Below are 18,724 nucleotides of genomic sequence, written 5' to 3'. Positions count from 1 at the left end.
GACCACAAAGTATGAGGTGGTTGGATGGCATCACCAACTTAATGGACATGAGTTTGAGTAAACTCAGGGAGTTGGTGATGGACAGGGAAGCCTGGTGTGCTGCAGTCCATGGGGTCGCAAAGAGTCGGACATGACTGAGCGACTGAACTGAACTGAATACATATTTATCACAAAAACAAATATATCAAAGAACACTGAGAAGTGCAATTAAATCTGTTTATTGAAACAGTATAGATAAACTGTAAATGATACAGATTGTTTTCAGCATAACATAGGTGTCACACATTTCTCCTGGCAATAGATGATGGATAGATAGATGGCCAGATAAAACACAATATTAGAAAGAATCTAGAATGATAAATTTTATTACTAGATGTCTCCCTAGAAATCAGCAAACCCAATCCCATTTAGCAAATGAGGAAATAAGGACCAGAGAGGCTAGCATTCTCCATTCTCCAAACTACAGGGCACCGACCATGTGCTAGGCACTTAGTGCTGGGCATATAAAAGTAAACAGAACATGGTAGCCATACTCATGGCACTCATAGTCAGGCTAGTGAGTCAGAATGTCCAGGAAGCAGGAAATTTTGACACAGCCTAGTAAGCATTATCAGAATAACTTGTTCAAGCTACGAGGTGCACCCAGTCCAGGCTTGGGAGCAGCCTCTGAAGGCCATGCATGAGCTGACCTGGGAAGGATGAGCAGAAGTCAGACCAACAAAGAGGTTATGAAATGCTGCCCCAGGGATGTTAGAGGAAGCACAGTCTATCTAGCGAATCAAAGGAGCTCTAGTACAAGGGAATTCTCATCCTGGATTTCAGAAACAACAGTCTCCTGAATCCCTGTTCGGTGCTATTTTTAGAATGCTACCTGTCTCTTTAGGTCTCTTGACAAGTTGATTCAGCACACATATCAATACTCTTGCATAGAAAAAAGGAAGAATATATGGCTCATGCTTACCCAGAAATAGACATTAAGATTTTCCAAACCCTCCTATGTAAAAATATATCTTTAGAGGAATCATTTCTTTGTACTATAGCCTTTTATTTCCTCCCCAAGTATTTACATTGATTGGGTCATGCCATAAAGCTCTTAAGGCCAGAAGGGACTTTCAGAGATCACTGTGTCAGAGACCAAGGGAGCACAGGGTGGGGGAAAAGGAGGAGGTGCTGGAGGGATGGAGCAGTGGAAGCAATCCCTATCCTGGCATAGGCAATAAGGGGGCCAGTGTGTATAGAGAGCTTAAAATTTAATATTAACACTGACCACAGTCAATCTGCTCTTTTTATCACGATGTGCCAGCAATCCAGCAAGTCCCAGTAATGTCAGTAATAACACATTCACCCCTGATGACCCTCCCCTCATCCTGCGTATGCCACCACATCACCTATACACCTGCATACACAGAAAGCGCAGGGTCCAGACAGGCTCTGGAAATACCTGAGGTCCCTGTGTTTGCCATCTCTTTATATGTTACTACATATTCTCCATTCCATTCCTTTTTTAAACCTAGCCCAAGTAGTCAAAAACCATACATACAAAAAAAGCATATCAAAGAATTATGATATTTATCTCCAACGAAGACTCTCATTTCTCAAGTCTCAAATCTGGCTGGAGGTGGGGCCGCTGGTATCTGATGTCCGATGCTGTCCCTTCGGTGTTTGTAGGCTTACCAGGAGCAGTCCTCACTCATCCTCTTTGGTTGGGCTGTCTGGCATGTGCTTGGCGGGGTGAACACTGATGGGTCTTTAATGCCCAGCTGTATGTCGAAAAACCGTGTGGACAATATCACACTGTAATTTTTGGTGAAGGTTTCTTGGACAGGATAACAATCCTTGACGGTATAAATGCCAATCCAAGTTTCATCTATAACGAGGAAGGAAGATTGAGTCTTTAATGTAGAAGACAGGCAAAATACAGTATGTTTTAATAGTGGTAAAATGTAGCATTTTAACCACTTTTAAGTACAGTTCTATGGCACTAAGTACAGTCACATTGTTATGAAAGCACTGCCATCATCCATTTTCAGAGATTTTCCATCTCCCCCAGCTGAAACTCTGTGCCCGCCAAACACTAATGCCCCATTCCCCTCTCCCCCAGCCCCTGGCAACCACCATTCTAGTTACTGTCTCTTTGAGTCTGACTAGTCTACATAACTCATTTAAGTGAAATTATACAGTATCTGCCCTTTAGTGACTGGCTTATTTCACTTAGCATAATGTCCTCAAGGTTCATCCATGTTGTCGTGTGTAGCAGAATTTCCTTCCTTTTTAAAGTTCAGTAATATTCCACTGTATGTACACACCACCTTTGTCTACTCATGTGTCTGCTGATGGAAACTTGGGTTGTTTCTACCTCTGGCTATTATGAATACTGCTGCTGTGAATATGGATGTATAAATATCTCTTTAAGTCCTTGCTTTCAGTTCTTTGGGGTATATGCCAAAAAAGTAGAATTACTAAGTCATATGATAATTCTGTGTTTAATTTCAGAGGGAACCATCATACTGTTTTCCACAGCAATAAAGGCCTGTGTTTATGAAACACTCTTGGGGAAGGTGTGTGGGCAGCATTGCAGAGAAGAGCTTCACATCTCTGCACAAAAGACACATAATGGCGGTCGATCGGGTCACTACAACTTTAGTTAGTGTTTTGGGGGAAGGAAAAGTAGGTGCCCAATTCTCACATGTGCCTTAGACAAACATGTCACAGGCCTTGGGGGCATCCCTTAACAGTCAAAGTGGAGAAAGTTACAGGGGGGCCTTAGAAGGCTGAGGGGTTTCAAATGCGATGCTGAGATCCCTGCACTACACAACTAACAGAGTACACGTGAGCACTTCAATGGAGTTAAACAACTTGATTAAGCTTCTAAATTTCCTTATTAATGACTACCTTCCTTAATGAGCTTAAATGTTTTTTCCCTTCCTGCCTCTTGAGATGCAATACTTGAATACTTTGTTGAACCCTTACATGATCTGGCAGACTTTCTGTCCGACCACTCCTGGACAGTGATCTGCTCCTGGGGCCCCCCTATGGAGTATTGGTCCTCAAAGGTGGAGTTCTGAGGAATGTCCAGAGGGTCCCAGGGCTCTGTCAGGATGATCTTGGAGCACTGTTTGGTGGCTTGTTCGATCTGAAACATCACTCCATCCTTATAGAGCAAAATATATTCAAATAATCTGGAAGACAGATTAAGAGAGAACATTCAGGACTTTATGTTTCAATCACCATGTCTTTTATCAGCATAAAAGTCAAAGGCCTTTGATACAAATTACTGTTAAAATAGAAAAAAAAGTAGTTTTGCTTGTGAGGCAGTTATTTACTTATTTATAAACACTAGGCACCCAAACAACTTGAATATAAAATAAAGCTCAGAGGTCAAAACTGAATATTCCTGAGGCAATTACCTATCAATTACCTATTAACTTATCAAGTACCTACTGTATGACAGACTCTCTGCTTGGGATACAAGCATGAGGAGGTGAGGAGGCCTTGAGTTAGCAGCTGGTTTGTGACATTTTAGCCTTAGAGACACAGGAGGATTTGACTCTTGACCTTAGTTGAGTCCTTGCAGCAATGAGTCAGGGACGAGGGATATGCTCTAGACAGGACGACAAGAGTTGAGGATGTACCAGACAACTGGGCCCCACTGTCTCAACTGTCATCACAGGGACGGGCTTCAGTGAGGAGCAGCTGCGCTGGGAATGAGCTGAGACAGGCAAGGACAAAAGCTGAGGGACCCCAGTCAAAGGGCGTCGCTGGATGGAGTCTGTCTGCATGCTCTCAGCCTCATCCCGCACGCCCAGTGCACACACTTTGTGCAGAGCAAGCCGGCAGTATTCCCAGGCTGTGCTTGAGCTCACAGACCACCTGCCATCACCTTGCATGCTGTGTGGTCATCAGCCTTGTATCTTTCTTAAAACTAAGCCATCTTGATGTTGGATGAAGCTCGCTGAGCTTCCATGCCTACAGCTGTCAGTCTAAAACTCGGGGCACTTTTGCTGACCCAGTGTGAGGTTGCAATCCTGACTTCAAAAGTGAAATTCAAAACATCTGAAAGCAGAAGAGCCCAGAGAAATAGCTTTCCATGAGAAAATAACAATAGTCAACAGCTCATCCGTGGTACACAAGGCTCACTCCACCCCACAGACCCCCGGAGGATGCCTGTTTTCCATCTCAAGTCAGGGGTTGAAATTTATCTTCTTCAAAACAATATTGTAAATGATAACTTTCTAATGGTCAAATAGTACCATTATTAGTATTATACTTCCATTTTCTATGAGCTAGCATAAAAATTTGAATATAACCTCATTTTATGTATTTAGAAATATTGACCCTGCTTATTCCAGTAAATGTTTGACATGTCTTATGAGAATAAAACCCAAGCACAGACTTTGAGAAGTGTGAGGGACTGGAGGAAGAAATGGAAGTGTTCATTTTATGCACTATTGCTCAAAAATGGAGCAAATCTCTCATATAGAAGCAGGGTTCACATCAAACTATAAGTCCTTTGGAGGAGTTTGGAGTTGGACTGTGGCACATCAGAGTCTAAACATTCATGGAAGGAATACAGAAATATTAGCATCAACTTTAGAGCACAGTCCAGTCATCATAGGGGGATTCCTTGTTCATACACAAATCCTGCTCCATGACCCTTTCAGTGAGAGCAGCACCTATGCTGTACGGCCTGAGGAGTGGTTGTCTCCATCCTCCTTCTCTCACCATCAGCTTCATCTTATTGTGCTTCCCCAAGTTTAATGTGTTTAGGCTAGACAGTCATTCCTAAGCTTTGGTTGATACTCTAGCTGTATGCAACTGAAAGATATGCAGCCAGGTGCAGGAAAGAGGGGCTTCCTTCTTGAAACTCAGCCTGAGAATCCACATGAGCACAAAAGTGGAAGCCTAGCAGCCATGTTTATGTGTGTGAGCTGGTCACCCTCCACAGAGCTTCATAGACCACTGGGGGACATCTGACCTGGGGAGGGGTGGGGAGGTGGGGGAACAACCAGATTGTCTCTCATTCAGACGTGTGGAATTGATACCAAACGTCTGCTAGTCAGTCACTTCTCATGGCTGTCGTGTCATACGTAAACTCAGAAGTCATGGGAGGCTAATTTGCAATAGGTGAACTAAAAGTAAAGAAGGAACAGAGAAGCAGCAACAAGCTGGGATTCCAACAGCTATTCATTTTCTGAATGTATTTCCTCTCTGAGGCCCAGTGCCTACAGATCCATCTGCAGAATTATGATCTTTCCTTTGTTCTAATAACTTTCCTTTTTATGCTTGGAACTTTTTGTGTGACTCATAACCAGGACTCATTTCTAATACAGCTGAGGATTCCACTGTTCCATCGAGAGCCCCGGGAACAGCTGCCAGCACAGCTGTTCTAAGAGAGGCACCACACAGACCGCGGCAGAGCCGAGGGCACGGATGGACGCCTGTCAGTCACCTGTGGGGCAGGAGGGGAGGGCAGCAGAAAAGGAGCTCTGCCAACCTCACTGTTTGCCAGCTCTGTCCATACACAGAAGTAAAATTTAATTTAAAAACGAGAATTCTAGACTTGAAACAATCACTGCAAAAGGTTAACATTTGTTATTTCTGGGTGGTCTGAACACAGGTGTTTTGTTATGATGTTCTCTGTACTTTTCCAAGTTTTCAAAATATTTAATTTGAAAAAAAAGAGGGCATAGTCTGATACTGATGTTATGTTGACAGTGCCTTAAGTAAAACAGAAAATATTAATTGAATGGGAAGCAAAATAGAACTGTATAATCATCTTTTCAAAATTCCATATGGATATTAATGCTAGCACTGCCCCATTCAAAGTTTTGGAAAAGAAGATGTTCATGGCTTGTATGTTTATATGAACATATTCACAGTCAAGATGTGGGTTCTCTACCACAGCCAGGATAAAGGGGCCTGGAGCCCAATTAAGCCAGAAGGTCACAATGCAGAGATCAGCCAGGGTTGAAATGAATCATCTGTCTGGGATGCTGTGCGGGTAATAACCCGTGGATCTGAAAGAGTAACAGACTTCAACAGAAACTGGATCCTGGGAGGTGAGATCAAAGCCTGGCTCTGAAGAGAAGGAAGTTGTGAGGACAGGAGTCACAAACCACACCCCTGGGTTGCAGTCAAGCAAGGTGGGGGGCTAGAATGGGTGTGAAGGACGAGGCAGGCAGGCCAGCCCTGGGTTGAAAACAGCCTGCAAACTCAGCCTCCTCGCTGGCCAGACACCAAGCCAAGCACTGTTCCCAGGAGGCCCGACGCCGGGATCTCAGGCTCTCCAGGCCCAGCGGAAGGGTCGGCAGGCCAAGCTTTCCACAGCAGCCCGACTGCAGAGGAGTAGTGCCCAGGCGCCATTTTGCCTCTCACCTTGTGGGACAAAGGATTTTTGTGGCTTCTGATAAAATTCTCAGACTGCATGGACAATTTCTGTTGTTTCCTGAAAAATCCATTTCCCTAAAAACTGAAACTCTAATTTACAGAAATAACAACTCTGTGCATGTGTGTCTTCTGATTTCTCAATTTTAATTTTAATTGTAAAATACACATAACACGAAATATAACACCTTAACCATTTTTAAGTGTACAGTTCAGTGGTGTTAAGTACTTTCACATTGTTGTGCAACCAATCTCCATAACTCTTTTCATCTTGCAAAACTGGAATGCCATACCCATTAAACAACTCCACATTTCTTCCTTCCCCAGCTCCTGGCAAGCACCATTCTATTTTCCGTCCCTATGAACTTGACTACTCTGAGTACTTCACATAAGTGGAATCATACCTTTTTGTGACTGGGCTATTTCATTTCGCACAATGTCCTCAAGATTCATCCATAGTGTAGCATGTCCTTTATAAACCTAACTAATATTCCACTGAATGTATAGATCACATATTTTTTATTAATTCATTCGAGGATGAACACTTGGGTTGTTTCCATCTTTTGGGATTGTAAATAGTGCTGCTATGAACATAAGTGTGCAAATACATTAATTTTTAGTGTATGAACCACATTTTACAAAAATAGTTATATATACATTTTCTAACCTGTATTTTAAGTTCAACAGTTTGTCCTTGGTAGTGGGCTTTCCTGGAGTCTCAGTGGTAAAGAATCTGCCTGCCAATGCAGGAGACATGGGTTCCATCCCTGGGTCAGGAAGATCCCCTGAAGAAGGAAATGGCAACCCACTCCAGTTTTCTTGCCAGGGAAATCCCATGGACAGAGGAGTCTGGTGGGCTATATAGTCCATGGGGTCACAAAAGTGTTGGACATGACTTAGCAACTAAACAACAACAAAAACAACATTCTTCCAAGTATGTCCAAAAAATACAGATGTCAAATCATTTTTCCTAATTTACTATGAAATATTTTAAAAATGCAGGAATTGAAGGGACTAGTACAATGATCACCCTTCTATCTGCCATTTTGAATTCAACAATTTTTACATTTCATCATATTTGCTCTATTTTCCAAATGTCTCTTACAAATAAGACTCTGTACTTCATGTCCTATCACATCAGAAGACAGGTGATGTCGCATTCCACTATTAATGCTACCAACTTTGATCACCAAGTCATGTAATTACTCCAAATGTCTCCATCATAAAGGCATTTCTTTTTGCAATTGCCAAAGTGTGTGCATGCTCAGTTGCTAAGTTGTGTCTGTCTCTTTGTGACTCCCATGGACTATAGCCTGCCTGGCTCCTCTGTCTATAGAATTTTCCAGGCAGGAATGCTGAAGTGGGTTGCTATTTCCTCCTCCAGGGGATCTTCCTGACTCAGGGCTATAACCCGTGTCTCTTGTGTCTCCTACATTAGTAGGCAGATTCATTACCACTGAGCCTCCTGGGAAGCCCCAACTGCCAAGTAATTGGTGGGTAATACCTTGTGATGCTGAAAATATCTGTCACCCAATCATTTTAGGTAAAACCATTTCCTGAATCAATTATTTCACTGGTGGCTGATACAATGTTACCAGTGGTGTAGCAAATGAATCTAGTTATCCATGGATCTAGTATCATTCTGCACTCTTGGGTTTTTATTTAACATACAACAAATGATTAAAGTCATTATTCCATCTGATGCTCAAATTATCCCAATTTTGTCAGTAGGAGCTCCTTCTACCTGATATTTGTGACTTATAACATGACTCCATTAGTCTTTGAGTGACGCAGGGCCTTCTGTGACACAAGTGTCCCAGACTCATCTTAGACTTTTCTTGCACCAAATCTAAGATCAGTCATTTCTCTAAGGATCCCTGAACCTAACTGGGAAATAACTTGGAAACCAACATCAGGGCCCTAGATGTGCTCATTGTCATTGGGATGTCTTTGTTTTGAGAATATTTTAGTGGTTGGGGCCTTGTACATTAAAAAAAAAAAAAATCGTGAGTTCATACAGGTATTTCCAATCTAAATTTAATGTTATAGGATATTCTTTATCATTTTTTTATGTTTGTATATATTTTCACTTAAAATAATCTAAAAACATAGCAAATTTATTTCCTTAATCCTACAATAGCTTTGAAATACTTTCAAAAGTGTCACCAGCCCAGGTGGGATGCATGAGACAAGTGCTCCGGCCTGGTGCACTGGGAAGACCCAGAGGAATCGGGTGGAGAGGGAGGTGGGAGGGGGGATCGGGATGTAAATCTATGGCTGATTCATATCAATGTATGACAAAACCCACTGAAATGTTGTGAAGTAATTAGCCTCCAACTAATAAAATAAATAAATAAATAAATAAATAAATAAAAAGGAAGGTAAAATGAGGAATACAGGCCATCCTGAGCTAAGGAATAGGATGGGGCCTCGGGCTTTGTTCACACAGGTTCATTCTGGTGTCAACTCCCAGTCCCTGGTGACAAGAATGTTATTTTCTTTCTGGCCCAGACAGGGCATCTTTCTCATGGGAAATTTTATAATCTGCTATTGAGACAGAAAGGAGAAGGTCAGAGAGCCTGTTATGCATTTGGTGTTTCTCAAGTACCTTCAGCTCAAAATAATCAACTTGCCAAAGAAGTCTATTTTACAGAGCATCATCTAAATCTCTTCAGTTTCATCATTCAGGAAGTTATATGTCTATATTTTGCCTCCGCACATCCCTGCCAGTTCCCGTCATATTGGGCTGAAAATTTTGTAAGACTTGGTAGTTAAGCATGAAAAAAAAAAGAGAAAAAAAAAAAAAGAAATACTTTCAAAAGTGTTATCAAAGAATAAAACTGCCCAGTGAAGTTTAAAATTTCATTGTAGTTCTTTTCATGCTTAGAATACAACTCAATGCTGCAGTAAAAATTCTCTTGGATTAAGCCTATTCCCTGAGTGGGTACATTTCCAGGTTGAGATGTCATTAGGTTCATTTGTTTGTTGTCAATTCAAGGACTTCACACTTTTCCTCTTTGATTTAATTTTATTATTTAAACATGTAAAAATTATCACGTTTCAGAACTCAGAAAAATATTAAAAAACACATGCAGAGACGTCTCCCATCTCAACCCCTGCCCCATCCCTTGATCTCCCGATAAACGGCACTTTTCATTGGCTTCCCTGTTATTTTCCTTTATTTCCTTTCAAAAATATAAGCAAACACATGTATGTACTCTTACTGCTCTCTCTTCTTTATAAAAAGTGTAGAATACTATATATACTTTTGGCACCTTGCTTGTTCTAGTCTCTATTAATACACTGAGGTTATCATAATTCTTTCTTATGGTCATATCAGTAGTTTATTGTGTGTAAGTAGTGTTGGTTATTTAGTCAGTCTCCTACTGGTGAGCACTGGCTTGTTTCCATTCTTATTATATTGCCCCAAACACCACAGCAAATTATCTTGTGCCATTTTGGAGGTATACATTTTGAATAAATCACTGGTATGAAACTACAAGGACAACAGCATTTTGTTAAATATTATCAAATTTCTTTTTACAGAGTTGTACAATTTTGCACTTCTGTCAGTAATAAATGAGAGCACCTGTTTCCTTTGTAGTCTTGCCAACAGATCATGCTGTTAAACTTGGATGTGTGCCAATCTGATAAGTAAGAAATGTCAGGATTTTTAAAAAACAACACATTTTCCTTTTGGGGTTAGCATAATGAACATACAGTAGACTGCATAAATCTAAAGTGTAGAGCATGATAAAATTTACAAACTGAAGAACTGGGATCCCCCATCCATATCCAGTTGTGGCACCTCTGAAGTCTTCTCTGGCCCCTCCCAGTCACTTCCCTTCCACAATGACTAGAATAGTGCTCAGTTGCTCAGTCGTGTCCGACTCTCGGCAGCCCCATGGACTGTAGCCCATCAGGCTCCTCTCTCCATGGCATTCTCCAGGCAAGAATACTGGAGTGGGTTGCCATTTCCTACTCCAAGGAAGAATGGATACCTGTATGATATTGTTATCCTATTTCCCCGCAAACAAAAAAAAAGTCCTTGTTGTCATTCAGTTGTTAAGTTGTGTCTGACTCTGCAGCCCCACATACTGCAGCACACCCAGGCTCCTCTGTCTTCCACAATCTGCCAGTTTGCTCTGATTCATGTCCATTGAGTCAGTGATGCTATCTAACCATCTAATCCTCTGCCACCCCCTTCTCTTCTTGCCTTCGATCTTTGCCAGCATCAGAGTCTTTTCCAATGAGTCTGCTCTTCACATCAGGTGGCCTAAGTATTGGAGTTTCAGCTTCAGCAACAGTCCTTCCAATGAATATGCAGGGTTGATTTCTTTTAGGATTGACTGGTTTGATCTCCTTGCAGTCCAAGAGTTTTCTCTAGCACCACAATTTGAAAAATCTTCAGCACTCAGCCTTCTTTATGGTCCAACTCTCACATCCATACATGACTACTGGAAAAACCATAGCTTTAACTATACAAACCTTTGGAATCAAAGTGATGTCTCTGCTTTTTAATATGCTAATAGGTTTGTCACAGTTTTCCTTCCAAGGAGCAAGCGTCTTTTAATTACATGGCTGTAGTCACTGTAGTCACAGTAATTTTGGAGCCCAAGAAAATAAAATCTTTCTATCTAAAAAAATAATTTCCAAGAAAAAATTTCCACTTTTTTCCCTTCTATTTGCCATGAAGTGATGGGACTGGATGCCATGATCTTAGTTTTTTGAATGTTGAATTTCAAACCAGATTTTTTGCTCTCCTCTTTCACCCTCATCAGAGGCTCTTTAATTCCCCTTCACTTTCTCCCTTTAGAGTGGTATCATCTGCATATCTGAGATTGTTGATATTTCTCCTGGCAATCTTGATTCCAGCTTGTGCTTCATCCATTCTGGCATTTCACATGGTGTACTCTGCATAGAAGTTAAACAGGGTGACAATATACAACCTTGCCATACTCCCTTCCCAATTTTGAACCAGTCAGTTGTTCCATGTCCGGTTCTGTTACTTCGTGACCCACATACAGATTTCTCAGGAGACAGGTAAAGTGCTCTGGTACTTTCATCTCTTTAAGAATTTTTCCAGTTTGTTGTGATGCACACAGTCAAAGACTTTTGTATAGTCAATAAAGCAGAAGTAGATGTTTTTCTGGAACTTGTAGCTCAATTGGTAAACAATCCACCTGCAATGCAGGTTCTCCTGGGCTGGGAAGATCCCCTGGAGAAGGGATAGGCTCCCCACTCCAGTGTTCTTGGACTTCCCTTGTGGCTCAGCTGGTAAAGAATCCGCCTGCAATGCAGGAGACCTGGGTTCGATCCCTGGGTTGGGAAGATCCCCTGGAGAAGGGAAAGGCTAGCCACTCCAGTATTATGGCCTGGAGAATTCCGTGGACTGTATAGTCCATGGGGTCACAAAGAGTCAGACATGACTGAGCAACGTTCACTTTCACTTGCTTTCTCCATGATCCAATAAATGTTGGCAATTTGATCTCTGGTTCCTCTGCCTCTTCAAAACTCAGCTTGTTCACCTGGAAGTTCTCAGTTCTTGTACTGCTGAAATCTAGCTTGAAGGTTTCTGAGCATAACCTTGCTAGCATGTGAAATGAGTGCAGTTGTATGGTAGTTTGAACGTGCTTTGGCATTGCCTTTCTTTGGGATTGGAATGAAAATTGACATTTTCTAGTCTTGTGGCCATTGTTGAGTTTTCCAAATTTTCCGGCATACTGAGTGCAGCACTTTAACAGCATCATCTTTTAGGATTTGAAATAGCTCAGCTGGAATTCCATAACCTCCACCAGCTTTGTTCATAGTAATGCTTCCTGAGGCCCACTTGACTTCACACTCCAGGATGTCCAGCTATAGGTGAGTGACCACACCATCATGGCCATCTGGGTCATTAAGACCTTTTTTTTATAGTTCTATGTATTCTTGCCACCTCTCCTTAATCTCTTCTGCTTCTGTTAGGTCCTTACCATTTCTTTACTTTATTGTGCCCATCCTTACATGTCTTTACATATTTTCAAATCTTGTTTTGTCATTTTGTATATATCAGCAGTATTTGAAATTTTTCTTATACAGATTTTTCACATTTTCTTTAAATTTATTCATAAGTAGTTAGTCTTTTGTTGTTTTTGATGTTGCTGTTTTAAATGAGACCTCCCATTGTTATTTGCTATTTCTAGATTATTGTTTGTATATATTAAGCCTATTGATTTTTCAGGCTAATTTTATATACAATTACCTTACTGGATTATCTTACTGTTTGAATTAGTTTTATTCTTTAGACCTTTTGTGTTTTGCAGTATACTACATCCATATCATTAGCAGAGATCATTTTTATCTCTTCTTTTCTAATTCTCATGTCCCTAAATATTCTATCTCTGATTATATTGGCGAATGAATCAAACACAGTATTAAATAAAATGGAGCTAATGGATATTCTTGTTTTCTTCCTGAGTTTAGTGGAAAGGGGGCTATGGTTTCAACATTAAGCACATTAAGAATGATACAGATTTCATCATATTAAGGAAGCATCAATTTGTTCTTATTGAATGTTTTGTATCAAGATTGTTAATTGAGTTTTATCATCCATCTTTCACAGATGTTTATAGATTCCTTAAAACTGGATCATCCTTACATTCCTGGAATAAACCTCAATCATAATGTATTCTTTTTTTCATGTGCTATTGGGTTCAGTCTCCTATTTAGGAATTTGTAATCAATGATTCCATCAATTTTCCTACATGACAATGCTTTACAATACTTATTAGATGCATATTTCTCTTGTATGTATGTATATATACACACACACCATAATTTGCTTCAGTAGCTCCCTACTCATGACCACTTAGATTATTTTCACAGTTTGTTAGTATAAACAATACTAAATAAAAATTGGAGACAAGCCCTTTTGCTTTCTGTTTTTATATTCCTATTTAAAATTTAAGAACTGGGATTGTTGGATCAAAAGGAAATTCCCATTTTATATTATATGAGGTACTGCTGCTAAGTCACTTCAGTGGTGTCCGACTCTGTGCGACCCCATAGACGGCAGCCCATCGGGCTCCCCCGTCCCTGGGATTCTCCAGGGACCTCTCTGATATGAGGTACTACATTTCCCAAAACGGTACCTCCAGTACCTCCAGTACCTCTCTGATATGAGGTACTACTATTTCCCAAAACGGAACAGTGGAATTTTTAACTGCGTGTAGAGTATCATTAATTTCCTCCCATTAGAAAAGATACTAAAAGTGTATGCTACTATGAGAAAATGGGAGAAAACCTTTCTGTCTAATTTTCCTACCTCAGGATAATGTTTACAGACATTACAGTGTTAAAAGCACTGTAAAGAAGCTTTGGTCAAGGAATTAAGGATCACAGTCTACCAATGGTGAACTATATCATCATAATTTTAAACTCTATATTTTCCATATGTAAAGAGAGACCAAAATTTTAAATCTCATAGCATTATTATGAAGACAATTTTAGATAATGAATGTGAAATTATTGCATAAATGCAAGGATTTATAGCTTTATAGGAAAGTCTGATTACAGTTGTATTTGCCATAATCAGTTAATGTTTAACAAGTAAACTATTCACTTAACATGTACACATTAAGATGCAATCTACTATGTAGCAAAAGGTTAATTCATTCAGATGAAATGGAGAGATAGAGACAGCACTTCTGAGGCATAATAAGGCCTTTTGTGGAAGACATAGCAGGCATTCTCACCCATTCTTCCTGACCTGCCTCTCAATATAGAGGCTGAGAAAGTATACTCATATACTCATTTTCTTAGTCTTCTTTGAAGCTAGGAGTATTATCAGTTCTGGTCTTGAAGACCTAAAAATAAGTCTATGGGGAAAGGGAATCCTTTGGAAATTTCTTTGCTCTCATAAAAAAGAGAGGAGAATCTCTGTTCCACTTCCTTCATTTTCTTTGAACATAGTTGAGTAAGAACATAAGACTTGGAGTCAAGGCAGCCATCAGGCAACATGTCAGCGTACCCTCTTGCAACTATGAGTCAGCATACTGAGAGTGGCAGAGTGGATGGATGGAGAAGAACCAGGACCCCTGATGAAACTGCTGAGTCAAACCTACAAACACATATCACCATAATTCTGAAGTAAACAACAAACATCCTTTTAATTTAAGCCAATGACAGTCAACTTTTCTGCAGCCAAAAGAAGAAATAAGTAAAAAGGAATACTTCATAGATATTACCTATTGGATACCTTATAACAACAAGTCTATGAGAGCCTTCCAGAAGGAGCAGCGTACAAGGATTTGGTTAATCCTAGGACTCAAAATACCAGAGCCTGGCCTGGGCATAAATGAACCCAAAAGCTACTGCCTTCACAGCCAAAAGCCAACAGTTTTTCTGTCTTGAATTGGGGTAGTCAGAGAAAAAAAAAAAAAAACAGTATAGGGCAGAAGTTACAAACTGGCAAATTCAGCTGGCTGACATTATTAGCTTTTTTCATTTAAAAAAAGTGGATGAGAAAATATGAGGCTCGGAGCATAATTTAGTAGTAAATAATGATGCCATGATCAAACCCAAATTGTGATCTCCAATCAGACTCACTCTAATTCACTAACAGCACACTCTTTGTGTCCTTCCACAGGGGAAAGGAATGATTTTTCCCATTCACGTAGAAGTACTTGGCCATCCAAGATATACTAAATTACAGAAAAGGGAGTGGACAAATATTATTTTGTGATTACAAAAGTACTTTGGCTTTTATGGAAGAAATTGGACAAATTTTGGATTTGTTTAATATGCAGTATGATAGATTAGTAATGCATGCCGGCTCTCTGACTCTCAGCAGGAAGAACTGAGCTGCGGCCACTTGACATTCTGGCGTATACCAAGATCGAGTTACACCCTACAGTAATCATGAGACATAAAAGAAAAACACTATTTCAACATTGTCGTGTTAGACACCAACTCATCATGCAGGCTGATGCCAACCGCATATAACAAAAGGAAAATTCAATTACTTGAGAATGCAGCCCTAGGAAAAGTCAAGTCAAAGAATAATTATGTGTGCAATTTAAGAAGCTGTAAGGTGATGGGCCTCCACTACTTGGATTCTAGTTCAAAAGAAGAAAAGGATGCTCAAGAAGCTAAAGAGATTTTTTTCCCCCAAAAAAATGTATCTGGATGAATACTGGCAATGTGTAGGCATATATTCTTTCATCTGATGAAAGATAATAATAAAAAATTTCTCATGAGGCAATAATTCAAGGAGGGTTTTTTTTCTACCACCACTAAAAGAAAACGCCTCATTAGTACTGAGATACCCATGTTGTCATGGTACATGGTGATTTCTAAAACTTCATGTCAGGAGTATTAAGGAGGTTGGGAGGATACAAGCATAGTCAGGGTCATATAGTCAGCACTCTGCTTTTCAGCAGAAAGTAATAGTTCCCAGGTGGCACTAGTGGTAAAGAACCTGTCTGCCAATGCAGGAGACATAAGAAACGGATTCAATGTCTGGGTCGGGAAGATCCCCTGGAGGAGGGCAAGGCAACCCACTCCAGTACTCATGCCTGGAGATCCCATGGACAGAGGAGCCTGGCGGGCTACCGTCCGTGGGGTCGCAGAGAGTTGAGCACGATGAAGAGACTCAGCACACGGCACACACTACGCTGTGACACACACGCGCAGCCTCGCAGCCGACGGTCAGCAGCACAGACACAAGGCTTATTTTCCACTGTCACTGGGGTTTGGGACTTTGCATTTAAGAAAAAAAGGAATAATGTATGACCACAAGAATAGCTTTCCAATGAAAACATGATTATCAAGATAGAAAGTGCAGTGAAAGTAGTATGAAGCAGACTGGCTATGGGAACCAACAAAAACAAAAAGCAGAAGCAGTGAGTTAAAAGGTGCTATTCCAGAGCTCAAGTGAAAGAAGCATAAAAAGTGATGAAAGGCTAATGAAAAGATAAAAAATGTGTGTGAGGGGGTGCAGGTGTAAGAGAATCAGTACATGATAAGTAGAGAGAGATTTAACAAGGAACAAATAGAGAAGAAAAAATATCAAGCCTCCAGAAATTTCCCTAGAACTGCACATTAACCAAGAGATGTTAATAAAATTCAAAGATTAACATATATACCCAACTATCTACAAAATAGATAAACATCAAGGACCTATTATATAGCACAGGGAACTCTATTGAATATGTTATAATAACTTATAATGGAAAAGAATCTGAAAAAATATATATACATATATATATATGTATATATATATAACTGAACCTCTTTTCTGTATACCTAAACCATTGTAAATCAACTATACTTCAATAAAAATTTTTAATTTAAAAAGGTTCAAGGTTAACAAAATACAGTCTACAAAGACTTGGGCAGAAAAAAATTGTTAAAACTAAACCAAAATTACCTTGGTATCAAACTTCTAGAATTCTAAATGCCATAAAAAATTTAAGCAAAAATACTATTATTACCCAATGAATTATATGCACCCCCAAATTATCATTATGTGAAAAAACAATAAGAAATTCTCCGACATTCAAAATCTCTGAAATTACACCACCACAGCAATACCGTATCTGAAAAAAATTAATTGAATATATTCTCTAGCTGACCAAAACATGAAACAAATTTAGAAGTTAAGTGAATGTGAATATAAATATAAAAGAAACTGCAGTGTATAATAAAAGTAGTAAAATAATTCATGTTTCTCATTTAACAGAGGACACTGTGGCAAAGCTACTTAGCAGTTTATACAAACACACTATAAAAATTCCTCTGTGTTTTACAAGCGAAGAAGTTGACCTTTTAGAGGCTTGACAGCGTGGTGAAAGAAGGAAAGACGAGAAGCCATCCAAACACTTTAAATTCTTTTCCACATACCAAGTGGGACCTAAATAAATACTTGTCTTTTACAAAAGAAACTGTGTTCTGGCACCAGAAAAGCAGATCCCAAAGAGGACCAAGCCTGCAGGAGGGTGGCTCCTCTGGGGTCTCAGGGGTAAGCCAGACAATAACCAACACTGGCTGCAAGGGGAATCACTGTCCAAAATAGAATCTGTTACAAAGAGCGGGACTGAAAGGGAGGACTCCCACATCCAGAGGAAACATGTAAACCACGCCAGAACACAGCACACAACGTGGCATCTCAGTGGGTATGAATATGAGGTGGATTCTCTCCCCAGCATCCTTTGCTCCCAAGAGCATAGGCTATAGAATTTCCACTGGTCCACTGCCTGTTTCTCCTGAAATGAGAATTTCTATCCCCCTGGGCTTTCTCTACCTTTTCTGCCTCTGCCTCCCCACTTCCACCAGGGCCTCTCTGCCAAGAGTTGTCCTGGAGATTCTGAAGCAGGTGCTGTTTCCACTTGACTTCAGCCAACTCAAATAGCTCCATGGTGGTCGGGCATCTTCCTCAGATGAATGTCTGCCTTTTCCAGCTTGGATCCTGGGTCACTGGCTTCTGAGTGAGACACTCTGGGCAGCAGGCCTTATGATTCCAAAGGATACAAGAAGTGTCCCATTAAGGGACTTGGGGCCAATGTTTTAGTAGCTTTGGCATCAGTGCTGATGGTCCTGCTCACCACAGTCTTCCCTGCAAGTATTTTCAAGCAACCTTGAAGCCGTTGCATTCATTATGGCTGTTCCTGGATGCCACACCAACCAGGCTGGTGGTTCACGATACCTCCTATAGTCCTCATAAGTTATATCTCACCTATAGCTGACAAGATTACATCAGACCCAGGAACCCGCGAGCCCCTTGGCCCTGTGCCACTATCTTCCCATTGGCCAGCATCTTCCTTGACGACTTCTGAGATGCTCAAGAGCAGATTCTCTGGGTCCTATGACCTGAATTTTTTCTCCCCCAAAGTTATGTTGAAAAACTAAAGCCCAAGATGAGTATTTAGGAGTGAGGTCTTTGGAAGGTGATTTGGCCAAGAGCCTTCACGAATGGGATTATCCTCCAATTAAAAAAAAAAAAATTCACATAGTAGCTCTCAGAGGCAGAAGTAAGGCCCTGCTGGGGCTGGGTTCAGGGCCTGCCTGCCATGGATGTTGAATGTTACCAAATGATCTTTCTGTATTTCTTCAGATGACTGTATAATTTTTCTTTTTTATTCTATAAATATAGTGAGCTGTATTGACTGAATTTTTAACATTAAATCAAACTTGCATAATCACCACTAGATCAATGATCCATTTTATATATATATATATATATATATATGTATATAAAGTTACATACTGTTGGATTTAAAGCTTCCCACGTGGCTCAGTGGGTAAAGAATCTGCCTACAATGCAGAAGACGTAGGAGACGCAGGTTCAATCCCTGGGTCAGAA

At 40.3% G+C, this 18,724-nt stretch overlaps 1 protein-coding gene across 1 annotated transcript in view; it reads right to left on the bottom strand.

Annotated features, from left to right (window-relative positions):
- Positions 1–202: 202 nt before the first annotated feature.
- The window catches only part of EPDR1 (ependymin related 1), a 30,763-nt gene continuing 12,241 nt past the window's right edge, over positions 203–18,724 (bottom strand). Inside the window, exons 2-3 of the mRNA XM_043872653.1 lie at positions 2,971–3,179; positions 203–1,867 (exon numbers count right to left, since the gene is read on the bottom strand). Coding sequence (XP_043728588.1) covers positions 1,671–1,867; positions 2,971–3,179 — 406 coding nt within the window. The 3' untranslated portion in view covers positions 203–1,670. The remainder of the gene's footprint in view (positions 1,868–2,970; positions 3,180–18,724) is intronic.

Source organism: Cervus elaphus, chromosome 18 (genome assembly GCF_910594005.1).
Source record: "Cervus elaphus chromosome 18, mCerEla1.1, whole genome shotgun sequence".
In the NCBI taxonomy this organism is placed as follows: domain Eukaryota; kingdom Metazoa; phylum Chordata; class Mammalia; order Artiodactyla; family Cervidae; genus Cervus; species Cervus elaphus.
This window is presented reverse-complemented; position numbering and strand designations above follow the sequence as displayed.